Here is a 27,134-nt window from a genome sequence, read left to right as displayed (position 1 = left end):
AGAAAGATGCTAAGAAAAGAGACTAGCATTCTATTGTTAATGAGATAGTGTGGGAAAGTGGGATATGCTTTGTGCCCCTAAACTAAAGCTTAGAAAAAGCTTTATTTTTAATAGATCACTTGCTAACTTTCACTCTGCGTAATTCTTTCAGCTCATTGGACGGCCAGCCCTCCCCTCATACTGGGCACTTGGGTTTCATCTCAGTCGTTATGATTATGGGACCTTAGATAACATGAAAGAAGTCGTGGACAGAAACCGTGCAGCGCAGCTCCCTTACGTAAGTAAGGCTTCAAAAAATCCTCCAAAAAAATAAAAGAATTTCTTGGTTTTACTGAGAATACTGCCTATTCCCAGTATAAGCAGCTGTGCTTAAGCAGGCAATAAGAGCGACTTCTCACACTGTCTCATCTTGAGTTTTTAAAAATATATATCAAAATACTTGTATATATTCAGAATGCTAGACTTTTTTGTTGGGCCAACCATTCCTTCAAGAAACTGGTCCTTTTTAGTCGGAAACTGTACTCAGAGACCACAGTTATGGGGTTCCGAGGCAATCTGGTTTTGTCTCTATTTTTCTTATTACATGTTTTATTAGTAAAAATTTCTTATGCTTACTGTGTTGATTATATTTTATATAATGCATTTTTATTTGAGTTCTCAAAACATTTCTTTCCCTAGTTTAGGTGAACAAAAGGATACAGTACAAACATGTAATAAAATATTTTTATATTTTAAGTGGCTAAATTTAAAAGTGTCTATTATACAATGGGCAGTGAGGTTTTACAAGAGCTGCAGACAGAAAAGCCCAATGGTGTCTGGAATAGTCCTTTCTCTCCCCTACCCCGTGCCCTTGCAGGCAGACACTTAGGTCCTAGAGCAAGAGTCAGTTTGATTTTGGACTCCCTTATTTTCATACAAGTAAAATTAGGAAAGAATAAATGCCAAAGAAGGCGTGAAGGAGAAAAGCAGCAAAACAAAATGTGGGGAAGTAAACTGAGGGAGAAGACGTGGAGAGAATCCTTTCTCCCCTTTGCCTTGTGGATGGGGTAGGATTTGGGTCATGGATATGTTTTGATGACCTTAGCGATTTTTCCTAATTGCTGTGGTTTGTTTGGTAGATTGGATTGTAATGCCGGAAGGCCAGGCAGCAAGGTAGGGTGATGCGGTCCATCTGGTTCCAGGGGTGGGGTCATAACCTGTAGACGCTGTGTGTTCTTCCAGGATGTTCAGCATGCTGATATTGACTACATGGATGCGAGGAAGGACTTCACTTATGACCCAGTAAATTTTAAGGGCTTCCCTGAGTTTGCGAAGGAGTTACACAGTAATGGACAGAAACTGGTCATCATTGTGGTATGTGCCACCCCTCTTCCCCCCAGATCAGGTACTTGTTCTTCCTTGTCATTACACCCGCCTCCCTCTCCCTCATCCCTTAATTCCTAATCTCCTTCCAGTGCCTCTTGCTGAAAGCTAGGTCCTTCACTGTATTTTTTCCCCTTCTTAGGATCCAGCCATCTCCAACAACTCTTCCCTAAGCAGTCCCTATGGCCCATATGACAGGGGTTCCGATGTGAAGATCTGGGTGAATGCATCAGATGGAGTCACTCCACTCATTGGGGAGGTAACTCCATGGGGAAGCTGGGGGCTGGTGGATGGGCTGTGGCAGTGTGTGTGTGTGTGTGTGTGTAATTACATTTTCAGATGCCTTATATGTGCTGGGTATCAGCTTGCCCTTGTTCTTTCACCCCCAGATGCCTACCAGCCATCCTAGCCTTTACTTTGCCTTCACAGCAGAGGGCCTTTAAACAATAGCCTGCATGCCGACCGCCCACCTCCTCTCCCCCCATTCCCTCTCCCACGGCCTGCAGTCTCCGTCTTCCCCCATCACTCCACGATGCTGCTCTGACACCCGGCACCAGTTACCTCCTAACTGGCAAGTCCAGTGGGACGGTTTCTTTCCTCTTCTTACTCAGTTTCTCCGCAGTATTTGACAAGTCTGACTACTTCTTTCTCAAACTTATTTCTCTCTGTTTTCCATGGAGATGTTACCTGCTGGTTCACTGCTAATACCTCTGCTGACCTGAGTGCGCAGTGTCCTCAAGTGACCGTTTGACTCCTCCTGACATTCGTTCTGAGTGTTTGCACCACTTCACGTTCCTAAGCAAAGAGGATCTGCGCCTGGGCACCGCTGCTGCCGTGGTCGTGTTGGGAATTTCTTCGCAAAGTGCTCTGTTTCTCTCAGTATTTATTTAACTTCCTCCGATTGATGGTTTTCTTTTCCTCCTGCAGGTCTGGCCTGGAAAAACTGTATTTCCTGATTTCACTAATCCCCAGTGTACTGCTTGGTGGACAAATGAATTTGAGCTTTTCCACAATCAAGTGGAGTTTAATGGAATCTGGATTGTGAGTTCTTAACATTCTGATTACTGGGTGACTGGGTAGATCTCTATCATTGAGTCATGGAGCATGTGGGGGAAGGGGGGTTGAGGAAAGCAAATACAGCAATAATTCTAAGTATTCCCTCTCTTACTATTCAAATAATCCTACCAAAACATGTAGCTTAGAATTAAAATCAGATTGTATCTGCAGATCTCGATACTAACTACCATTATGTAAAATAAACAACAAGTTTATACTGTATAGCACAGGGAACTATATTCAATATCTTATAGTAACCTATAATGAAAAAGAATATGAAAACAAATATATGTATGTATGTGTATGACTGAAACATTATGCTGTAAACCAGAAATGGATGCAACATTGTAAACTGACTATACTTCAATTAAACACACACACACACACACACACACACACACACACACACACACACACACACACACACACACACACACACACACACACACACACACACACACACACACACACACACACACACACACACACACACACACACACACACACACACACACACACACACACCCCAGTTGTTAGAAGTGGAAGTGAACTTGTAAATCTGGTTTTTTCCTGAGTCTAGCTCTCCTTTTACAAATGAATGAGCTGAAGTGAAAATAGATCATGTACTCCTTATGTTGTCACAAAGTACATGAATTGTTCAGTTGCCAGTTCAGGGCTCTTCCACCTGCACGTGTTGGACAAACTGATCAGAGCCCAAGTACTCAGGTGCATGACAAAGTTGTGGCCACAGTGAGGACAAATGTCTCACATGGTGTCAAATGAAAACAAACGCAAAGCATCAGGTGTTCAGCACAATTTAGGGAGCTCTAGGGTTGAACTTCTTTTCTATTTATAGAAGGAAGGTAGAACATTCAAACAGTATGAAGAGCTAAAAAGATGAGGAGCCCTGAAATGGTATCAGCCAGACATCTGCTGTCAGCGTTTTGGTTTGCATCTTCCCAGAGCCCTTGCAGGCCGTTGGGGCACGCTTGCCCTCACCCTCTCTGCGTATGCTTGCGCACGTGTGTGCATTTGCGCGTGGGTGCACTCATAGCTATGCTTGGATATTTAGAGAATGTTACAAGTTGATATATAGGGGATCATATAAATTGGAAATTTTTCTCACCTGATGTCTTTGGAAATTTTTCATTTTCAATAATGATAGACATATATCATTTTGAAGGGATTTTAAGACCCTTCTCCAAAAAACCTTCGATGGGTAGATAAGACAGGGCAGGAACACCTGTTTCTCACCATTACATAAGAACCTCTTGAAAAAAAGAAATACCTGTCGTTATTTTTCTGAGTCCTCAAAAAAAAAAAAAAAAAGACACCATCAGTACAACATACGAAGACACGTTACTTTTCCTTAATAGTTTCTGCCCTTCGTCTTGCAGGATATGAATGAAGTTGCCAACTTCGTTGATGGTTCGGTTTCAGGATGCTCCACAAGCAATCTAAATTATCCCCCTTTCACTCCCAGTAAGTGCTGGTGGCTAATCTGATTGAAATGGCAATGCATAGCTGGTATTTTGAACTCCTAAGGATGGATATGAACATCCTAGGCTCTCGTTGACTGATCCCTCCTTTGTCCCAGGAGTCCTGGATGGGTACCTGTTCCGCAAGAGCCTCTGCATGGATGCAGTGCAGCACTGGGGCAAGCATTACGATGTCCACAGTCTGTATGGCTACTCCATGGCCATTGCCACCTCAGAGTAAGGCCATTGCTGCTACAGACCTAATACGTGATCAGACTGTTAGTCTTGCTAGATGCCAGATGCCAATGTATTATTTTTAAGAACTTGGCAAGATAAGTATGGTTGTTATTACGGAGTGAAGGAAGAAAATCCTGGGCACATAGGGAAGAAAGGCTCCAATCAATACTTGTGGAATGTATATAATGAAAGAATGAATGAATAAATGAAAGAATGGAAGGTTAGAAGAAAAAAAGAGAAGTAACTTGACCAAGGTCAAACAGCTAATAAATTGTAAAAGCAAAGTTTGGACTCATTTCTGCATGAGTCCGAGGCCCGTGTATTTTCCTCCGCCATATTGTGTAGACCAGAGTATGGAGGGTTGAGTAACTTGTAGACCTCATGTGCTTTGGGGTTTTAGGTACTGGCTCAATATCCTTCTCCTGTGCTGTGTCTACCTTTATGTGAATGAAAATTCTATAGCGAGGAAAAAGTATTGAGAATTTACTCTACTTCCTGCAACTGTGGCAGCAAGAAGCCAGACCAAAACCACACTCGATCATTAGCAAAGTCATGGGTGTAATTTTAGCCTTCTTGAAAGTTGTTGAAAAAAATCATAGAACAAAAGTTTTTAGGTCTATATATAGACATAATTTTAAAAAAAAGATGATTACATTTACTTTAAAATATGTACATACATATATAATTTTAAAATGTCTTTTCTTATTACAATATATGACCAGTGTTTCTACTTTAAAACAATACAAGTTCCAAAAGGCTGTTCACAAATTCATTTTTGTGAAACCACATGATGTGTAAGACTAATGTATATACATCTATGTAAAGCTAAATTTCACCTTCATTCCGTAAAGATTGTATACTTCTAGTTGCTAGCTTCAAGACTGCTTTTGAAACTTTTGGAAATCATAGAGTTAATGATGTACATAAAATGACTAAAGCAAAAGAAGGCAAAACAAAATATAAACACACTCAGTAGTGCAGTCTGCCCCCAATAGCAGCTGAAAGGGAGAACACTAGAAGAGAAAAGCGGGGTGTTAACTTTTGAGCTCCTCAACGTTGTCACTGCATCCCCTGGGCTGAGACACGCTAAGGTTGCACATTGACTCCCTAAGTCTCCTTCCTTTTCTAGAGCTGTCAAGACTGTGTTCCCTAACAAGAGAAGCTTCATTTTAACCCGTTCTACCTTTGCGGGGTCTGGCAAGTTTGCAGCCCACTGGTTAGGAGACAACGCGGCCACCTGGAGCGACCTCCAGTGGTCCATCCCTGCCATGCTCGAGTTCAACCTTTTTGGTATCCCAATGGTGAGTCCACATCCTGAGCTCTCTTATGAACCTCAGTCCCCAGAAAGCCTCATTCTAGAAAGTTTCCAAACGATGAGGCTCCCCTCTCCAGCCCTCCATGGCCCAGGGATTTAGCGTCTAGAGATAATGTGCTTCGTACACATCAGTCCAGCCCTGGTACCTCGACGGTCTTTCCTGTACCACCTCATGAGGATAGAAAGTACAACCTTGAAGTGGTATCGCTGGAATATTTCCTGCTCAAATATAACATGCAGACAGAAAAAGTGCACGTATCCTTGAGTATACAGTTGATGAATACTGAGCACATCTGTGTATCCAGAACCCAGATGAGGAAACATAATATTGCCAGCACCATAGGGATGGCTTTGGCATCTTCTAGTTCAGTTCAGTGTATCTATTTATTGAGCTCCTACTGTGTGCAGGCTGTTGAGTTGGGTATGCATGGTGAGGGTGGAGAGAATCATAAATATAGTAACAGAAACACCTCCTCCCCCCCCTCAAAGTTTCTGTATGTACATAATTATGGCAAGCTAGGATAAAAGTGCCAGCAGGAACATAGAAAGTAAATGTTTAAAGAGGTCCTGAGTGAGGGACTCAGCAACTCTGACAAGCTTACGGGGAGCAAAGGGAGTCACAGACGGAGAAGAGTAACTTCATGGAAAAGACGGCACTTCAGTTTAACCTTGAAAGTGGGTGTATTTTGTCAGACTGATGGGGGGAGGTCACTTTACGATTGAGAAATAAACCTGAGCAAGACCAGCAAGGGAGAAAATTCAGTGTGTCTGTAAGGATCAGCATGTAGGATTGGAATGAGAAATGATGCTGGGAAGGTGGGTTGGAGCCAGGTTTTGAGGCACTGATAAGGAGGAGCAGCAGAAGACCCTGATTTTTGAGAGATGAATGACCCAGCCAGATTTAGGCTTTGGAAAATTAATTCTGCTAGTGCTGTGATCAAAATGATACTATCAGCGGTATTTCTAGTTACTATCATCAAACAGCTATTGTATGTCAAGTGTCTTACTTACATTATCTCATTTCCTAAAACCCCAGGTAGCTAATTAGTGCCCACTTTAACAAAATGAGGAAACTGAGGCACAGAAAGGCATTTACTCGAAGTCACCTGGAAGTAGAGTGGACACAGAGTACAGATCGATTTGATCATGCATGTTAGCCTTCTCAGGAAGAGCTTAGTGGAGTTCAGTTGGCAGGTCTCTGGTAGAAAGCAAAGCGGGGCGTGGCGGGGTGATGGAATGAGGCACACACGCTGTCTGCGTGTCCTTCCAGGTGGGTTCTGACATATGTGGCTTTACACTGGATGCTCCTGAAGAGCTCTGCAGGAGGTGGATGCAGCTGGGAGCATTTTATCCATTTTCCAGGAATCACAATTGCCAAGGCTACAAGGTGAGTCTCCAGGAGATATGATCAAGATAAATTTGGTAAACATTGGGAATGGATTGATCTGCATCCTCGCCGAGAAATCTGTTGAGCCAGCTTCCTACCCGATGCTTCACTTGGGCTCATTGGCATCACTGATTGTAATTAACTGGGTCCTGTGATGTCCCATGAAATGTGCACCTCTTGGGGAGGAATGGACATGTTAGCTATCTTGATTGTGGTGGTGGTTTCATTGGTATATACATCTATCAAAATTCATCAAATTGTACGTCTGATAATACGTGTAGTTTACTGTACAGGGATTACACCACAATAAAGGTACTAGAAAAGATTTAAAATAATTTAAAAAGAAAAGAAAAGAAAAAAAAGAAAATGCCCTGATGCTGCAGCCTCTGCTATTCCTGCGGCAGTCAAGGACGCGGCGAGTCTGTGAAGGGTGTTTGTTTGTTTGTTCATTTGTTTGTTTTATCAAATCTCCATACACTTTACCTACATTGCTCATTTTGTGATAAGAATCGAATGAGGAAATACTTTAAAATTATTTAAATGGTGGTCTCCCGAGAGAGAAACCCTAGAGGAAATGAAAGAGGATGAGTCTCGAGGGGAAGAATGGCCACTTGCTTGGCGAAATATCTGCCTTGCCCACCTGTGCTGCGCAGAGGCAGAGTTTGCAACCCGGGGCCCAGGTCTTATGGGAAGGAGCCTGGCTGTGGTGAAGGAGATCTGAATTCCCCAGATGCTTCTGCTGTTACCAGATCACAATTACAACCGCTTGTCTCCTCCCAGGCCCAGGACCCTGCCTCCTTTGGAGCTGATTCTCTGCTGCTGAATTCCTCCAGGCACTACCTTACTGTCCGCTACACTCTGCTGCCCCACCTCTACACCCTCTTCTACCAGGCCCACAGCCGGGGGGACACGGTGGCCAGGCCCCTTCTGCACGAGTAAGTTCACCTAACCCAAAGGAGTTTTGTTAATGCAACTGGGTGACGTTGACTGTATCATCAAACATAAGAGTGAAAATTAAAACAATTCAAACTGTTACTCAGATACATTTTTTTGAATTTGAATACCCAGTTGCTAACTTGTAAGGCTATTGCTGCCTAGTACTGTTTCGGGTGTATTTCAGTGTTACAGCCTGTTCCCTTTTGGGGGAGAGAACTAGACTAGGTCATGGGATCTGGGGTCTTTTCTTTGTTCCACCACCAACTAACTCTGTACCTTACACAGATCATTCAAATTCTTTCATCCTCAGTTTCTTTGGTCTTAATTTAAAGAATCTGATAACTTGAACCTGATGGTCTTTTCCGTGATGCACTATATTCAGGCTCTGGGAATGAGCCTGCCATGTACATGCTGATAAGAATATCATAGAGCACTTCCAGAATTCAGAATTTTTGTTGTCAGCCAACGAGCATCTCTAATTTGACTCTAAGAAAGAGCACTTAGGAGGCTTCCTGTGTCAAAATCCAGATACAGTTCATTTCCTTAGGTGTCTGGCATTTCAGGCCCTCAGGCATGATATTATTCTAACATATAAAATAATATGTATTCTAATTATTATTATTACTATTTTGGGTAAGTTTTTTCTATCACCTGGAATTCCATATTAAAAAGGTAGATATGCTAAAAGAGAAAAGAGTAAACTTTTAAATTGTCTGCTGTTTTTTTTTTTTTTGTTTGTTTGTCTTGTGATCGGATCCAGTTCCTTCCTGACAGTCTGCTGAAGTTTTAAAACGTATCACTGGGGAGGGTATAGCTCAGTGGTAGAGCCAATGCTTAGCATGCATGAGGTCCTGGGTTCAATCCCCAATACCTCCTCTAAACATAAATAAATAAATCCATTTACCTCCCTCTCCCCAAAAAAACTAAAAAAAAATTTTTTTAATTTAAAATGTATTATTTATTCTGCTTATTTTTTAAAGGGGGATGTGGCAATTGGAATTATAGTCTAGAACCTGCCTAGCATAGATGCTGAAATAGGGACTTCTGTCCCAGTTGGGGGAAGACTAGGAGGGCACATGGGCTGGGGAGAGTGGATCTGCCTGCAGGAGTAGGGAGGTGGGGGGTGAAGAGGTATCACAGAATAACTGAAGGGGGGTCTCCAAGCAGGGAGCTTGCATGTTTTGGACAGGCTGGTGGGAGGGCTGCCAGGAAGCAGTGGTCCAAGTGGCAGCGAACATCTCTCTGGTCTCTAGGTTCTATGCGGACAGCAACACGTGGGATGTGCACCAGCAGTTTCTCTGGGGGCCCAGCCTGCTCATCACTCCAGTTCTCAATGAGGCGAGTGTCCCATGGAGACACACTGGTGGTCTTGGCTTTTGTCCCTGCTACCCTCCCATTTCTCTCCTTTATATTCCAAACCCATTTCCCACATCTGTGGCTGGGTCAGCCTAGAAGAGATTGTGCTGGGGATTTGGGAGGTTGGGTGACTGATGTGACACATTTTTTTTTCTTGAGAGTCTTTTTTTCTTGACCAAGTTTCCAGTCAGTGTAGAAGCATCTGTGGGTGACTCCGGGTTTAAGGATGCTCCTATGTGTCATCAGATTCTCATAGCAGATCATTACTTACTCTGTGATGCGGAGGCAGGCAGAGCAGTCACCCGGCACTCACCCTGAGCTCAGGCTGATCAGGCTGTGGTTACTGCCTCTGCCGTTTCATCCCAGTGCGATCTGGGGCAAGTCATTGTGCCGGTTCCTCAGCTGTAAGCTGAGGTAATAAGAATACATATCGCTGGGGACCGTTGGGAAGATTAAATGAGGTAAACAATATAAAGCTGGAACTCTAACCACATCATGTATTTCATCATCTTTATTATTATTCCTAATATGGTTCCATCTGGGATCTTTCTTTGAGTTGCCAAATTATTGCCCTGTTGGAAGAAAATTATCATTTGATAACAGAGAAAAGAAAGACCATTTGTGCACTTTCAGTATGTGGTTAAGAAGTTCCCTAGGAAGTGCTAGGAAATCTATTTTCCCCCTTCAGAGGCTGGATCATGATGAACAATGTTTTCATTTCAGGGTGCAGAGAAAGTGACAGCGTATGTGCCTGACGCCGTCTGGTATGACTACGAGACTGTAAGTAGCTTTGACTTTTCTTAAACTCTCACAGCTGCATAGACAAGACACCTCCCTGTAGAGAGAAACATCTCTCCGTGCACTGAGGAGTGTTTCTGTAATGTCATAGCAGAGTCTTTAAAACGAGCTTAAGTCACTTGACACGAGTCATGATGAAATCTGAAAAAAGATACTTTCATATATTTTATTCATTAATAAGACAAAGACTGAAGTAGAGTGTCTCTTGGGCAAATATTGGGACTGTTGGACAGTTTGAGCTTGGACATGAGTCAAATGACGTGTTTAGAACTATTCATTCATATAATGTATGTCAACTAGCCTCAGCATGATGTCACTGCCCCCCCCCCCAAACTCCCAACTGATCATAAAACTTATTATTCTTAAATTCCTTTCCTTCCCTTGTTTGATTGCCTGACTAGACAGGCATTCAGCCAGGGGGGAAAAGGAGAGCTGCAGTTGGCTCAGCAGGTGGGTAGGAGGTGGAGGTGCTGTGGTGTCATGCCAGCGTGTTTGATTTGTCTGCTGCATCAGGGGGCCCGCGTGAGATGGAGGAAGCAGAGAGTGGAGATGGAACTTCCTGGAGACAAAATCGGGCTTCACCTTCGAGGTGGCTATATCTTCCCCACACAACAGCCGGCCACAACCACGGAGGCCAGGTACAGCATGGCTGGGAGTTTCCTTTACGGAGGAAGCTGACACACCTGGTCGTTTCTGCTCCCATCTGTTGCCCTTGTAGGAGCTGCTGAAGCATTACATGGGATGTGGGGAGGAAAGGTACTGGGGTGTGTGTGTGGCCATTGAACTCTCTCTCCTGGATTTCCCTAGGCCTCTTGTGGGGAAGCCGTGATTTGGAGCTCCATCCAAATGGATTCTGAAAGACCTTAATCCTTGTCCTTCCTTAAACCCCTTGACTTTCTCCTCAAAACATACTGAGTGCCAGGGTGGTGAACTTTCCTGGTTTTCCCAGGACCACTTCACTTTTAGCTCTGAAAGGCTCATGTCTTGGGAAACCTCGATTCCAGGCAAATGGGGTCTGTTGCTCACCCCGCCTGCCTTGATCAGACCATCGTTCCACCACACTGCGCTCTTGACTCCTCGTTCCCATTTCTGGGGAGTGCGGTCCACTGCCCACTCCCCCGTAACCTCCATTTCCCCTTCCTTTCTTCCCACTAAGCCCTTTTTTTCTTGTGATGCAGAATGGGACTCAAAAATGCCCTCTTATGCACTTCAAATCTCCTTCATGTCACTGACCTCTCCTTTAAGATTTTATGATTCTCATAGGCTCCGTCTGCACTGAAGAGGCACCCATTCCTATCTGTCTCTAAATGTCTTCGCTTATTTGCTTTTAATAGACAGGGAGCTTTGAGGAGGTTAGAAATCTGTCTTTTCTTTTTGAACCCCCCTTACTACCTTAATTTTTCGAATCTAGACTTTTATGATACTGATGGAAAATGCTTATACAGCCAACACCAGCTGGTTTCTTTTTCTCCCACTGTTCAGCTTCATGCTGTTCTGCATATGGGTACGAGAATTAGCTTTCCAAAATGAAGATCTCAACCCGCTGCTTGCCAGGTTAAAGTCCAAACTCTGTCATTAGTTCAAGGCCAATCACAGCCTGGTTTCAAGTTAACACCTGTGTCTCCAGACACACCTTAATACACACCTATAGACCAGTGATGCCAAAAATCGTGTTCTTCTCCGAGCATTGTCGTCTATCTCACTGCAGCTGGGCTTCAGCGCTTGTCCCCCTTTACCGCATTCTTTGCCTGACACAGTCTTCTTGAGCTTCCAGGTTAAACTCAGATTTCATCCGCCAGATGAAATCTTCCCCAACGATTCCAGCAGAGGGAGTGCTGCTACATCCAACTTTCTGCTCATTTTTTTTATCCTTTTTTTGCTATTCAGCTGATTTTTTTCTTTCCTCCTTAATATTGTTAAGTATTTCAATCAGAGTTATTTTATACTTTGTATCTGAAAGTTCCGTGATCTAAAATCCTCAGAAGGATCTAAATCTGTTGTCAGTTGTCTTTGCCAACTGTCTTTCATGTTGGCTTGATACCTTGTGTGTTTAGTCATTCCTTTTTTTCTTTTTCAAATGTGATCTTGAGGATCCCAGGATGGCCCTCGTTCTTGCAAAGAGGCTTAGCCTTCTCTTTGGCTGCAAGCCAGGACTGCTGTCAACTTGGGGGTCACATTAGCACCCTTCAATGATCATGTGTTTAATTTATCTGGGCCCAAGGAGTGTTTTAGTGGGTGAGTCGTTCAACGTATGTAGTGTCCTCCAACATAGCTAGGCCTCCACGCTGCAGGATGTTTTACTGTGGACTCCTAAAAGTATTTCAATTTTGTGCCACTCTTTACTCTTTCCATTTTGACTATTTGGTGAATGTGTTCAATCTTTCTTATAATATTTAAGGTCATCAGTGGAGTTGCAGTGTACTTGTTTTTGTATCTCTTAGACCTCCTAGCGATGAGAGCTACTCGGTACATGCCTGTTAAATGAAAGCAGGTGATTTTGTTGATAAGGGAACCTGGCTTGCATAGGGCAGGGTGGAAGGCTGACCTGTGACAGAATCCGATGGGGTGGACACAACAGGACCAGGAGGTTGTGTCGAGGAGTGGTGAAATCAGGAGAGATGCCACATGAAGTCCCTCTTCCTTTCTCCCTCTTTCTCTACATCCATCTATTTCAGCAGCTTTTGAGTAGTGTTTGTATTTCATAGTCTATAAAGCAGATAATTAGAATGTTAAATTTTTCTTTTGAAATTAACTAATAATAAATAGTCAAAGTCAGAAAATTGCCATTATATATCTCTATATCCTACAGTGTACATTATATATGTATATATGGAAATATGTGTGTGTATGTATATATGTGTATACATGTGTGTCTATATATATATATATATATATAAAAAATGTGATGGACTGAATTGTATCTTATTGCTTTCTCAACCTGGTTCTTAGGCAGGGAAAAGAATATATCCCTCCGACTGTAGTTAATGCTTCTCCTGCATGTATCATCTCTAAATGATTAGACTGAGCCAGTTACAATCCAGGGTTTCTTCTTCTAATAGCCTGTATTCAAAATAGTAGTTGCATCAGCAGCTTTGATTGTAGCAATTGCAATGATTCTGGTGCTTAAATTCTTGCCTCCTACATAGATGTTTATGGCTGACGTTTGGTTACTTCTGTCTCCTGTGACATTACTAATTCTAGAAAATGATGCCCATGTTGATTTTGCCTTTGTGCCCAAAGAAAGCGCAGCCATCTGCTGCTGGTAACCTTTCCCATGTGAAATCTGGTAGAATCTTTCACAGCTCATTTAGCAAAATTCTTTTGAGTCCCAAGTCTTCGCCTCTTACATAAATCTTATTTCCCACAGTCGAAGGAACCCTCTTGGTCTTATCATTGCCCTAGATGAGAATAAAGAAGCAAAAGGCGAACTTTTCTGGGATGATGGGGAAACGAAAGGTGAGCACTGTTATGACAATGTCGCTGTTTCCCAAACCTGCGTCTTTGGTTACTCCTGCTGGTCATGCAGCTGTGCGGGAAGTCTCACCAGGCACTGGAGCATTAATCACTCGAGAGAAGAACTTTGGTCTTGGTTGTGCTGTTCAAGAGTAGTGGTAGATGGACCACAGACGGAAGGAAAACACAACTCTACCTCTTAGAATTCTCCCACTGGCCAGCTCTATGTGTAGGCTCTCATTTGATTGTCAACGGGCACCTGTAAGAGATGTTTTCAAGATTGTTTCTGCCATTCAATGCACATGCCTCCCCTCCAAATACTTATGAACAGAATGAATGATATGTAAAACATACCCATGCCAGTGGGGCGGTGAGAATCCGCTTTTCAAGTAGGCCTGTATCTAGCCATGCTTCTGAACACATTTTTTTTTTTTCTGTATCCAATATACTAACAATTCTTGTGGCTCAAGCTTAGGAAATAGATTCACTTGAGGACTATGCCTTGGAAGCACTTGGAAGGGAACTTTTCAAGGTTAAGGTCAGAAGGAAAAGGGAAAACAGTGGCTTGGCCTTGTCATTGTCAACATGTAGTTTCAAGCAGCACCAGTAGGAAAGCCATCCTTCTGGAGTGGGTAGGCTGGAGTCTGACCTGTTCGTCTCTCGCTTTCAGATACTGTGGCCAATAAAGCTTATCTCTTATGTGAGTTTTCCGTCACCCAAGTGAGTAGTATATTTTTATGCATCTTAAGTGCGGGCTTTTGTATGACCATCAGTTCTTTGTGTTTGTGTCTGTGTGTAATTATATTTGTAGCTTCATTTATGACAACAGGCTGACACATTTCAGTTTATGACTTTAATGCCCAATAATTGAATCATCCATGTTGGTAAAAAGTGGCAATGATATGGATAAATCAAAGCAGTCTGTCTTTTTAAATGAAGTTTTAAAAAATGTTCTCTGTGTGTGTGTGCTTCTGTCTCTCTTCTTCCCCACCCCTCAGGGGAAAAATAAGTTTGTACTTCTTGGGCACACGTTAGCAGAGACAGCCAAGAGGCATTCAGAGCAGTTTTGGGTATCTGGTCTCTGATGGGATGTTTGGGTGACCTGAGAATCTGTGTATTCTACACCGACCTTTGTGCTTCGTTGTTTTGCAGAACCGCTTGGATGTGAAAATTTTGCAGTCAACCTACACAGACCCCAATAATTTAGTATTTAAAGAGATTAAAATCCTTGGGACCCAGGAACCTACCAACATTACAGTGAAACACAATGGTGTCCACCCAAGTCATGTTTCTCCTAATGTCACTTATGATTCTGCCCTACAGGTAAAACTCCATTTTGGAAATAGTTTATCAAGAATTTTTTACAGCTTAAGGTGGTCCTTCTTGCCAAGGTTGCATGGGTTTCTGAAGGACCAGAGTACATTCTGAAGACTGGAGCGGGGAAATTGGAGGGTTAGGGCAGAAAAAAAATGAGGAGTTGGTCAGAGCTAGAAAGAATAAGTGAGCTGCTGAGAGACCGGGATGAAGTAAAATGGACTTTTTATCTTTATTCCCTTATCTGCTCCTCAGTCTGCTGTCCCCTCTGACCAGGACAGAAGAGGAGTGAAGTCAGAATTAGAGGAAAACTGGGTCTGAGAGCTGCTGACTGATGCTAGAAGGGTTGAGGTGGGAGGTGGGATTCCTATTAGTTAGAATTTTGAGATGCGCTTTTTTTTAAACTGTATTGAGCTATACAGATTCTCACTCCAACACATACATTTTTAGGAAGTATTTTAAGTCAAAGAACTTGGTAAACTTAGCTAATGGCTACTTACTTGGTTCAATGATAATGATAAAATGATTTTTCATCACTTTGAATGAAACTTGATGTTCCTGATCAGTTGTAATCAGTTCCTCTGAAATTTCAGCGTCAGGCAGAATCCTTTCTCCAAACACTCCTTATTACACAGACGTTGAATGATCTGAGTTTGGAAGCTGCTGGGTTAGCATGGTTGGTGAGGGACCTTCCATATTTGGAGAAAATAAGTAAATTTAGTCTTCTACTATAGTGATAAATCGGTGGCATTTGACATTTTGTCCTGACAACATACACTGAGGATGCATACATTACAAAGTGAGAAATAAAGTATTATATAGCTGGTTATGTGCACAGCAAAGTGCAAGCTAGGATGCATATAAAAAATAAACTAACTAAATGTTTGATAAGTAAATTAATTAATATACAATCAAAGGAACTCCTTTATTGTTTGAATTTAGGTGTTGGGAAAACACAGTTTATACACATGAAACTATTTGGGAGGGGATAGGCAACCCAGCCTTACAAATAGAAAATGTTAACTCATATTCTGTCCAGTTTAATGTTGACAAGCTTAATGGAGTAATTGAGTGAAGCCTTGGGAGACATCAGGGCATTGTACCTTGAAAGATGATGCATCTGGTAGAGATTTGTTCAGTTGCAAGTGACAGGAAACTCAGCAGAACGGTGGTTTCAACAAATTGTGGTTTTTTTTTTCCTTATGCAATAGGAGGTTAGGAAGTGGTCAGTTGCTGGCATTGCTTCAGTGACTCAAGATCATCAGGGCTGAAGTCTTTTCTTCTCTTGTGATTACAAGTGGTGGCTTAATCCTCATCGCTATGGCTTTGTTAGAAAAAGTGAAAATAAAAAAAGAAGAAACTGGAAGAAAAAGGGGAAGGGAGGGGCAGACCCTTAAATCAAGAAAGAAACACTTGGTATGACTGAGACATTGTGCTATGCACCAGAAATTGGCAAAACATTGTAAACTGACTATACTTCAATTAAAAAAAAAAAAAAAAGAACGAAACACGAAACACTTGGCTGGCAACTCCCAGCAGACTTATTTAACCTATTAATGGCCACAGCTATGTTACATGGGTTAAAAATAGTTCTTAATTGGGAACTTAAGTGTTTTAAACTGAAATAGTGAGTAAGAAGGGAATTTTATATGGGCAGGCAGCTAGCAGTCTAGTCCAAAAACGGGCACCATTTTCCTAGAAAGGGCATTTCCTAGAGAAAGCACTCAAGGTTGAGGTGTCAGAATAAGTCAGTCTCAGTTCTGAGAACAGCCTTGTCAGTCTGTATTGTGTAACTAGAACAGGGAGGATCCACTTTTGGAAGGAGACTAGTTTGGACAGATTAACTGTGGTCAGATTTTGGAGGGTTTTAGGTACTAGAAATAAGAAGGATCTGATCTAATTCTCAAAGGGTCTCATACTGATCCTTGAATCAACATATGCCATTGTAAGAATATTGTTCTGAGGTGGGGTTTGTAGTCCAGAGAAGTATAATATGACGTAGACTGGGGAGATACTGGAAGAAGGGTGAGCATCCTTAGAATGAGATTTTATAACTCTAGACAAATGAGAACTTTCTCTATAGAAATTACTAATTAAAGAAGAGATGAACACAGAAAAATATGAAATATTTGTTGGGTTTAAAATTTATTTTTATTTTTATTTATTTTTATTGAAGTACAGTCAGTTTACAATGTGTCGATTTCTGGGGTACACCACATTGCTTCAGTCATACATGAATACATATATATATTCATTTTCATATTCTGAAATATTTGAATTAGTGAATGGGACTCAAGAAAGTTTCAAGTTTTGAGACTTTGGGTTTAAAGAAATGAAGAGGCTGGGACATTAGAAATGGAAGGAAATGGAATGAACTTGCCAGCTGACCAGTTTTGCAGTTGATGAAACTGAAACCCAAGGAATTGAAGTAATTTGTCTGAGTTTCCACAGTGGAATGGCAGTGAGAACCCTGGCCCCATGATTCTCATTTCTGTGTTCTTGCCCCGAGTCCAGACAGTGAGGGAACACTGGTTTCGGGAATGGGGGGCAAGAAGACGATCTCGGTTTGGGATGAGACCATGTGCTTGTGTGTGCTGTGCTGTATGGGGAGTGCAGAGGTGAGCCACCCTGAAAAAATAAGGAGGAGGAAGTGAAGTTAGGGGAGAAAAGAAAGAAAAAGAAAAGCTAGGGAAGGAAAAGAAATCACCTTCTGTGATTACTGAAGGTTTTACTTGACTTGATTCTTTTCAAAATGTTATGTACAAGGTAGAATGATGACATTTGCCCTGTGGTCACTGGTTGGATCCTGCCCCCTTCTCTCTTCATGTGAACTCCAGTGCTGTGTGACTCGAATTGTTGAGTGTCTGGTCTGATTTCTATTTTCTTTCTTAAATGAAGTTTCAGATCTTGCAAGGCCTTTGTTCCAAGGATAAATTTCCTTGATAAGCTGCCTCATTCTTCCAGGTGGCCCTCATCACAGGAATTGACCTTGTCCTGGGAGAAGCATACACGGTGGAGTGGGATGTGAAGATAAGGGATGCAGAAAAAATAGACTGTTACCCTGATGAGAATGGTGCTTCTGCGGAAAACTGTGCTGCCCGCGGCTGTGTCTGGGAGGTAACCATGCTGACGGTGTTAATGTACAGTAAAACCCTCTACACTTAATCTACAATTTCCCGAGCATAGCATCAGTACCTGTATCACTGCTTAAAATCCACAGAAAGAAAGGACTTCCAAAGCAGCCTGAGTTTTTATCTGGATGTGAAGAATAGGTAGGGACAGGAGTGGGATTTTGTTTTAAACAAGTATTTTGCATGGGGACCAGAAATTTAAACTAATGTCACTGCCAAAGACTGTGTAAGAAAGTGAGTGATTTTATCTTCATCTCCCTGCAAAGTGCCTTTCCTAGCCCCTTTGTATTTGATAATCCTAGGACCCATGCTGAGCTGGATTTGTTTTACTTTTCAGGAATCCAGTTCTCCTGGAGTCCCTTTCTGCTATTTCATCAATGATCTGTACTCTGTTGGTGATATTCAGTATGACTCCCATGGGGCCACAGCTGTCATCTCCTTGAAGTCTTCCCCTTATGCCTACACATTGCCCTCGACACCTGTGAGCTCCCTCCGTCTGGATGTGACCTACCATAAGGATAACATGCTGCAGTTTAAGGTACGTGTTTACAGTATGTATACTAAGTACTGACTCAGCTCTTCTCAGTTCCGTTACTTTTTGCTAGTCAGGGTTACAGAACCCAGAGTTAAGTATGCTCTTCTGGGTGAACCATGCTGCAGTACACTAGGTCATTATCCTCAGAGTAATCGGAAACCACTGATGGGACAGTGAGAGCCGTTCTGAATCACCTAGTGCGTTTGAAGTAAATGAACTTGCCCAAGTTTCCAGCTTTAACTCTATCCTCCTCACCTCCTGATTATACAGTAGCTCTCTCCAGAATATTGGCCTCTTTTAGTTCTCTATGCCTTTGCATTTATATCTCTGCCAGAAATGACTTGGTTTTCTCTCTGTGCTTGTTTAATGGCTTCAAAGCTTCAAGACTCATCCTTTTCCCCCATGAAAGCATCTCAGTCTTCCAGAAACATTGTTAGGCACTTCCTTCCCTGTATCTCACAACCCTTCTCTGTAGCCCTGCACTAGTACAATTCACCCAGTGTTGTGGGCACCTCTCTTCACCTCCATTAATTTGTGACTTTCTTAAAGGCAATGCTGTGTCTCAGTTTAGTAATCCTAGTGTCTAGTACAGTATGAGACAAGAAGATAGTAGGCACTCAGTGAATCAATTCAGACCCCGTTTTTAGCATGAACATCTATGATTATTTTAATCAAATAGAGTTCATGATTTTGGGGGGCATTGTTTTTCAACTCAGAAAAGTTTTCAGGTATTCACATACACTCATCCACCTACATACAAAGTAATAAAGAATATAGTCATAACTTCTAGTCTGATTTTCCAAGGTAGAAATAATACCGATGGAATGTGTTACTATAATAGAGGCTTATAAATGAGAGATGACAGACTTAGATCAAAATGATAAATTTGATGTTAATCTTTGATTTGTTACTTAAATTCCCAGGATCGTGAGCTTAAAGAAGACAAAGAAATACAGCATTCAGACCCTTTTGTCAAAGAGTCTAAGGGTATAGGTTTCAAGAGTACTCAACTTGCCTGAAATCTGTTTCCTCTGGCCCTAGATTTATGATCCCGACAACAACCGGTATGAAGTCCCAATCCCTCTCAACATCCCCGAGGTTCCATCCAGCACCCCTGAGAGTCGACTCTATGAGGTCCTCATTAAGAAGAACCCATTTGGGATTGAAGTTCGTCGGAAGAGTACGGGCACTGTAATGTAAATGGCTCCTGGTCTGCTTTGGAATTGATGATTACCTGTATGTTCGTTGCCAGGTCTATTGTCCTTGGAGGCAGTCCTGCTCAAAGCAACACACTGTCCCCTTCTGGTTTCACGAATAAGTTATTTCCTTCAGATCTGTTTTCAGGAGAAACCTTTAGTGCCCTGGGAGTAATTACTGAAGCAGCTGCAGGTACCTAGGGATTCATTCAACAAATGTTTACAGGATGCCTTCTCTATATCAGTTGGTTATAGAAGATAAGATCTCTCTTCATGATAAAAAATAATAAGTAAATAACAAAAATAATTGAAGTGAAAATATGAGGTGGTTTAGATAGTGCCAACCGCCATGTAGGAAAACGAACAAGGAAATTGAGAATCAAGGGGAATCTGTGGTCAGAGTAAGTCTCTCCAAGGAGGTGACATTTGAATTAGGAGCATGAGCCACTCATGTGGAGATCTGGGGGAAGAGGAAGAACACTTTGGACAGATTGAGTAGTCTGTGCGCAGGCCAGGCAACAGGCACAAGCTTGCCATACTAAGGAGAAGAAAGTCCTGTGTGGTTGGAGCAGTGTCACAAGTAAGGCTGTGAGTGGTGGGAGGTGAGGCTGGGGTTTAGGTGGCTTCAGATCAGGAATGGCCTTGAAGACTTCATCAAATGTTTTGATGAGGAATCACTGAAGAATTGTTAACAAGGGTGTGGCATTTTGTGAGATGCTTCAAAAATATATCACTCTGGATGGTTTGTGGAAAATGGACCACAGTGGGGACAAGAGTGGAAACTAGGGCTGCTGTGAGGTGGTGGGGACCGAGATGGTGACAGTGACTGGGTCTGGCAACTGGAGGGACACCTGAAAGGAGGCAGTGATAGAGGAAAACAGAAGAGGGAAGCTGGCTCCTGGGCTTTTAGCCAGGACGTCGATGATTATTTAGCTTGTATAGACTTGATATTTTGTTTGGGAGGTTCTCAGGGTTCTGGGTCAGGAAAGAAAGCAAGAGTTCAATCTTCCTGAGAAATCAGCTGTTTGAAGCCAGAACAGCCCATTTCTTCTGCAAACTCGCCCTTTTGTGTTGCAGCTGGGACTCTCAGCTCCTTGGCTTCACGTTCAACGACATGTTCATCCGCATCTCCACGCGCCTCCCCTCCCAGTACCTCTATGGCTTTGGGGAAACCGAGCACACGGCCTTTCGAAGAGACTTGAACTGGAACACGTGGGGCATGTTTTCCAGAGACCAGCCCCCAGGGGTAAGGGCAGAGCCTTTGGGAACGTGTGCCTGTGTCTCTGTCGGCCCACACTGTGGACACTACATGTGTCATCCTTCCAGACTCAACTTGGATAGTCACATTCTGCTTTTAGGCAAATGGGCCAATTCTCAGGCTTCTTTGTTTTTCGTGTGTTTAATTTATTTCATGGAGAAGTCTAGACATACCATTTCAATCAATTTTTGTTGAGTTTCTTTCTCAGCCACAGTATCTTTAAACCTCTCCTCTCCCTGTGACTCTCCCAGTACAAGAAGAATTCCTACGGTGTCCACCCCTACTACATGGCACTGGAGGAGGACGGCAGTGCCCACGGAGTGCTCCTGCTAAACAGCAATGCCATGGGTGAGATGATGGCAGCCTAGCCCCTTATTTTGGTGAATCAGTCATTCTGGAGGAACTTTAGAATGTGTTTGACCAAGTTGCCCCCAAAGACAAAATTATTATCTTGTGGACAGTGTTTTGTTTTGCTTTTTTCCCTTTGTTTTGTTTAGTCTTTCTATTTATTTCAGTCCAGTAACATGTAGTAGCAAGGATTAACTCAACTTCTATTTGGCAAAAACCATGTAGAAGGGATAACAAAACCAAGTATCCGGAGGTCAGCCAGTAGGAGCCATTCATATGACTTGAATTAGTGATGAAGCCATGAATCAGAGCACTCACTCTGAGGGTACGAGGGTGTGAAGAAAATTGGTACAGTGTATTGGAAAGGAGGTGGAAAATCAGGAGGTGGAGTTAAAAAGCATGCATGTAAAAACTGGTGAAATCTGAATAAGGCCTACACCTGAGTCAATAGTATTAAATCAGTGTCAGTTTCCTGGTTTTGACGACATACAGTGTAAGATATTATCACTAGGGGAAGCTGGGTGAAGTGTGCAAGACAACTCTCAGGACTATATTTGCAACTTCTTGTAAGTCTTAAACTATTCTAAAATAAAATTGCTATTAATTTGAAAGAGCAGAATGGCAAAACATATAATAGGATAATAAGCACACCAAAGGGAAAAAAAATCCAGGCATGGGACCCTGCAGACTTTCACTCACCTTTTAAAATTCTGTGTAGCTATGGTACAAAACACCTTCCCTCAATACTCTACAGTAAGGAGGCAAAGGAAGAGGGAGAATGTGTGAATTTCAGGGGGTAATTTCTCACTTGGAGGTTTCCAGATTGACTGGCATTTTCCTCCATTTCCAGATGTGACATTCCAGCCCTTGCCTGCTTTGACGTACCGTACCACAGGAGGAGTTCTGGACTTCTATGTGGTGTTGGGGCCAACTCCAGAGCTTGTCACCCAGCAGTACACTGAGGTAGGAGAGAATTTAATTGGTTAGTAAGTATTTATACAGCACTTTCTGTAGTTCTTAGATGGTAACTAGAATTGTTGGTCTTTCTGGAAGATGAGTAGGTTATAGAATAAGGAACAATAAATACATCCCAGTAACCATTTAATTTGTAGCCTGTCAAAGCATTGCAGAGTAGAAGTAGCCATGGTGCCACTGGTGATAGTTGACGGTGGCGATGGTAGTAATGGTAGTGGTGGTGATGGTGGTAGTGATGATGATGGTGATGGTGGTGGTGGTGATGGTGGTGGTGATGATTGTGGTGGTGGTGGTGATGGTGGTGGTGGTAGTGATGATGATGGTGATGGTGGTGGTGGTAATTGTGGTCCTAGTGGTCATGACAGTTGTTTTGTCAGCAGCAACAAACACTGATATAAAACTTAGTATGTGTCACTGATCTATTACTTCCTGCATGTCAGAGTACTTTATACACTCATTCAGTCTTCACAAAAACACTGAAATGAATACATTATTATTTTCAATTTACAAGTGAAGAGCAGATGTATAAGAGGTTATTTCACTTTTGCCTAGAGTCACATAGTCAGCAGAGATTGGAGCCTATATGGTAGCCCGTGTTTTGCGTCTGGATTCTGTGTTCTTAACCAGTAAGCTGGACTACCACTAGGAATCAGAGTAAAAAATCAGACTGAAAAATCAGATTTTTAAAAACTCCCAGGGAAAACGATTAAGCCTAGCAGGAAGCTTTATCCAAGTTATCCCCGTGGCTCTGCATCCTCTTAGTTTCTGTCTGGATTTGAATTTGGTGATTATCTAAGTGGGGACACTGGAAATACAGTCTTATCACTTTGTGTACGACTTCAATCCAGATTCTCCTTTTTAAGAATTAAATTCTGTTTATTTTCTAGTTGATTGGTCGGCCAGTGATGGTTCCTTACTGGTCCTTGGGGTTTCAGCTGTGTCGCTATGGATACCAGAACGACGCTGAGATTGCCAGCTTGTATGATGACATGGTGGCTGCCCAGATCCCCTATGTACGTTGTCAGTCTTGGGGGTACTTGGCCCCAGAGCCAAACCTTGTTGTCTGTATATCTGGATTAGTTTGCCTGATTTTTATCGGGTTTTATAAAATTACGAAGTACTTTCTCATGCAATAGCACACTCAGCCTCACTCCTACACAGTAATACAAGGTGGGGTGGGGAGGTCATTGTGCCTAACTTGAAGAGTCACAGTGATTTGCCAAAGGAGGTGGAGGAGGACATGGGGCCAGCTCCAAGGCTCTTTCTGCAAGATCATACTTTCGTTTCTTTCACGTGACTTCACAACATTTAGTCGAAAACATCTTTGGTACCATAAGAATAAAAGGTTACCCAAACAGTAGTTTTGCATAATTAAAAGAATTTGACCCCAATTCAGGCAGACCAGAGTGTGTATAGATATAAACTCAGTTCCAGCGCTTTGCCAGTGCTGCAGCCCAGTGTTCCCACAGCTTTGAGCTAATTCCTGGCTGAATGCAGGAACCAGGGACTGGTTTCCAGAGGAAATACATATGGAAACGAACTCTGCCTTCACTTGAAGACAAGGGGGGTCTACTAATCAAAGCATGGGGCCCACAAACCACTTACATATTTAATTTTATTCTACTTATTTTTCCTTTGTTTACAATTGTTCCTGTTACTGGAAAGTGTAGTGTGCAATATTTTATTCTTAATAAGAAAGCTAAGGGGAGGGTGCAGCTCAGTGGTAGAGTACGTGTTTAGCATGAGCCAGGTCCTGGGTTCAGTCCCAGTACCTCCATTAATGAATAAATAAGCAAGCCTAATCATCTCCCCTCCCCCCTAAAAATTTAAAGGAAAAATAAGAAAGCTGTGTCTGATAACCCCCAGGATTGGTGATTGCAAAGCACTATAGATATTTTTGTTTGTTTTGTTTTTAGCAGATTTACTGTCCATGTTGTATTTGTACCAGTTAGTTTCCATTATGCTATTTTCTCTGAACAAGAACCACTGATACCAGGGGCACCCGCTTCGGGGAGGTAACCACAGTCACTCCATATACTGGCCCTTTACAAAGCACTTTCTCATCTGCTGTTTTCGTTTATCTCCACAGCCCTGCTAACTAGGCATCATCATCCTGTTTTTTGCTAGTATAGTTTTTTCCCTGTTCTATGACTGAAAATGAGAAATTAGGCGAATTTTTCAGAACCTATTACCTAACAAACAAGAGAGGTGGCACTTGAAAGAATCACAAAGACACCTGAAATTCACCATTCGTCAGTGGTGCGTTGTCCCATCTGGAACCTGGACTTTTGCAAGTGTCCTTTGTCCTCCTCCAGGATGTGCAGTACGCCGACATCGACTACATGGAGCGGCAGCTGGACTTCACCCTCGGCCCCGAATTTGCTGGGCTCCCAGCTCTGATTACACGCATCCAGGCTGACGGGATGCGGGTCATCCTCATCCTGGTCAGTCCCTACGGGAGCGGGTGCAGTCTGTTGGGAAGAGAGAGTGGGCTTTGGTGGAGAAAGCTTTATGCTGTGTTTCCTTCCCTGCTCTGAGTGGAGGAATTGAAGTTCAATAAGGAAAGTGCATCTCCCCAGATTCACAGAAGCCCTACAGCTCAGGTGGAAGCCGATGCCTTCCCTTCTGAGGAATTCTCCTTTCTCCTGTCCTTGTCATTCTCTGGCCTTGGTTTTCTCTCCTGACCTGTGCTTGAACTTCAGGACCCAGCCATCTCTGGCAACGAGACAAAGCCCTATCCTGCCTTCACGCGGGGTGTGGAGGAAGATGTCTTCATCAAAGACCCAAGCGATGGAAGCATTGTCTGGGGAAAGGTACGCTCTGAGCGTGACCCCCTAATCCCCAGCCCGGGGGTGGTAACTGTCGGTGTGTTTCTACGTGTTTTTTTGCCTTTTCCATTTGGACTCCGAGGTCAGAAGTTCTCATTTTCTCAATCAGTATTTGTCAACACTGTTAAGGAGTTTTTAAAGAATGTGTGTTGCCTTGTGGGATCCACTTTTCTCTACGCTGATCCTACAAGAAAATCAAAGTATTACTACCTCTGGGACATGGTTTATAGCTTCTTAGAAAATGCTATATAAGAGAAATTATCTAGTGCATTGCTTTGAACATTTTTCTCTTCACAGGTCTGGCCTGATTTTCCTAATGTTGTTGTAAACTCGTCTCTAGACTGGGACACTCAGCTGGAGGTAAAGGGCCCTTTGTGGATGTTGGGGGAAGTCAGGGTTGCCGAAGGTGCAACCATACTTAGGATGCTGGACATCTCTGTCTCATGGGCATGGGCGAGGAGGGGGAATTCACTTAGGGAACATGTCCTGTGTGTCCGTCTGTGTGCCAGTCACTTTACATGTAATATTTTACCCCAGTCGGGAGGTAGGCGTTTATTATCCTTTGCATAACTAAGACCCAGAGGGCTGAAATTACTTACGTGACAGAGTGGTGATTGCAAATCCAGGGCTGTCAGATTCCACACATCCGTGAAATTCCCACTGGATGGTACCTCTGAGAAACACTGTCTTTTAACTGAATTAGTATATTTACTGTTTTTATTGTTGGTTTTGCAGTTGTTGTCTTGAGTATTCCTTTTACACAGAGTCTCCCACCCGTGTCTGTAGTGGTTGAGTCATTTTCTCTGTACATCTCTTTTTCATGAACAGGCTCCTCCATCTTCACTCTTTTAAATTGCTGCCATCCTTCTTGGGTTTCTCAACTTTGCTCATATCTCCCAGTTTCCAGCCATATTTAAACCTTGCTCTCTGCTGGGGACAGATTCTTATTTGTAATAGATCTCAGATAAGACTCCAAGGGAGAGGACCTAGCTTCCTGTTGTCTCTGTTACTCCTCACCGAAGATCCCTTGAAGTTTGGTGGTCTAGGCAGCCCACATGGACACAGGAATCTGCAAAAGAAGTTCAGGGCCATGGCTCCTTGAGTTTTATTTACTTATTTTCATATTTTCCCCAAGCGTAACTTGGGGAAATAATAATTGACAAGTAAAATTGTGTATCTTTAAAGTATACAATGTGATAATTTGATATACATATATATCATGAAATAATGACCAGAATCAGGTTAATTAATGCGTCCATAGGCTCAAGTAGTTACCATTTGTGTATATATATGGTAAGAATGCTTATAATCTATTGTCTTAGCAGTAAACCTTTAAGTACACATATAGTATTATTAACTATAGTCACCATGCCGTACATTAGATCCCAGAAACTTGTTCATCTTACAAACGAAGGCTTGCAACCTTTGACCAGCACCTCCCCATTTCCCCCATCCTATGGTAATCACCCTTCTACTGTCTGTTTCTATGAGTTCAACTATTTTTTGTTTGTTTGTATAGATTCCATGCATGAGTGAGATTATATAGTATTTTTCTTTCTCTGTCTGGCTTATTTCACTTAGGTTTATCCATGTTGTTGCAAATGGCAGAATTTCCTTAATTCTCATGGCTGATTAATATTCTATTGTATGTATACACACCACATGTTCTTTATTCATTCATCTGTGGACAGACACTTAGGTTGTTTCCACGTTTTGGCTATTGTGAGTAAGGCTGCAATGAACATGGGTGTGCAGATATCTCTTCAGGGTATTAATTTTGTTTCCTTCAGGATATATATCCAGAAGTGGGACTTCTGGATCATATGGTAGTTCTATTTTTAGTTTTTGAGGAAACTCCATACTGTTTTCCATAATGGCTTTACCAATTTTCATTCCCACCAACAGTGCACAAGGGTTTCCTTTTCTCCATGTCCTTACCAACACCTGTTGTCTCTTGTCTTTTTCATAAAAGCTATCCTGACAAGTGTGAGATGACATCTCGCTGTGGTTTTGACTTGCCTTTCCCTGATGACTAGCGGCGCTGAATACCTTTTCATGAACCTGTTGGCCATTTGTGTGTCTTCTTTGGTAATATGTCTATTCAGGACCTTTTCCATTTTTAAAACCCTTCGTTGCTCTGCTGTTGAGTTGTGTAAGTTTCTTAATGTATT

The 27,134-nt window shown here is 42.5% G+C and overlaps 1 protein-coding gene across 3 annotated transcripts in view; it reads left to right on the top strand.

The window, feature by feature from the left end:
- Positions 1 to 27,134, top strand: part of MGAM (maltase-glucoamylase) — a 73,742-nt gene that overhangs the window by 29,831 nt on the left and 16,777 nt on the right. For all 3 annotated transcript variants that reach the window (XM_064487284.1, XM_010989860.3, XM_064487285.1), the window contains 25 exons: positions 152 to 277; positions 1,222 to 1,353; positions 1,505 to 1,621; positions 2,290 to 2,403; positions 3,816 to 3,900; positions 4,016 to 4,133; positions 5,263 to 5,434; positions 6,719 to 6,835; positions 7,616 to 7,770; positions 9,025 to 9,109; positions 9,851 to 9,907; positions 10,439 to 10,563; positions 13,293 to 13,381; positions 14,049 to 14,098; positions 14,531 to 14,701; positions 17,657 to 17,809; positions 18,161 to 18,361; positions 19,400 to 19,554; positions 20,632 to 20,800; positions 21,064 to 21,160; positions 22,011 to 22,123; positions 23,023 to 23,148; positions 24,451 to 24,579; positions 24,838 to 24,948; positions 25,261 to 25,323. In XM_064487284.1, the coding sequence (XP_064343354.1) occupies positions 152 to 277; positions 1,222 to 1,353; positions 1,505 to 1,621; positions 2,290 to 2,403; positions 3,816 to 3,900; positions 4,016 to 4,133; positions 5,263 to 5,434; positions 6,719 to 6,835; positions 7,616 to 7,770; positions 9,025 to 9,109; positions 9,851 to 9,907; positions 10,439 to 10,563; positions 13,293 to 13,381; positions 14,049 to 14,098; positions 14,531 to 14,701; positions 17,657 to 17,809; positions 18,161 to 18,361; positions 19,400 to 19,554; positions 20,632 to 20,800; positions 21,064 to 21,160; positions 22,011 to 22,123; positions 23,023 to 23,148; positions 24,451 to 24,579; positions 24,838 to 24,948; positions 25,261 to 25,323 (3,030 nt within the window). The remainder of the gene's footprint in view (positions 1 to 151; positions 278 to 1,221; positions 1,354 to 1,504; positions 1,622 to 2,289; positions 2,404 to 3,815; positions 3,901 to 4,015; positions 4,134 to 5,262; positions 5,435 to 6,718; positions 6,836 to 7,615; positions 7,771 to 9,024; positions 9,110 to 9,850; positions 9,908 to 10,438; positions 10,564 to 13,292; positions 13,382 to 14,048; positions 14,099 to 14,530; positions 14,702 to 17,656; positions 17,810 to 18,160; positions 18,362 to 19,399; positions 19,555 to 20,631; positions 20,801 to 21,063; positions 21,161 to 22,010; positions 22,124 to 23,022; positions 23,149 to 24,450; positions 24,580 to 24,837; positions 24,949 to 25,260; positions 25,324 to 27,134) is intronic.

This window comes from Camelus dromedarius, chromosome 7 (assembly GCF_036321535.1).
Source record: "Camelus dromedarius isolate mCamDro1 chromosome 7, mCamDro1.pat, whole genome shotgun sequence".
NCBI lineage: Eukaryota > Metazoa > Chordata > Mammalia > Artiodactyla > Camelidae > Camelus > Camelus dromedarius.
This window is presented reverse-complemented; position numbering and strand designations above follow the sequence as displayed.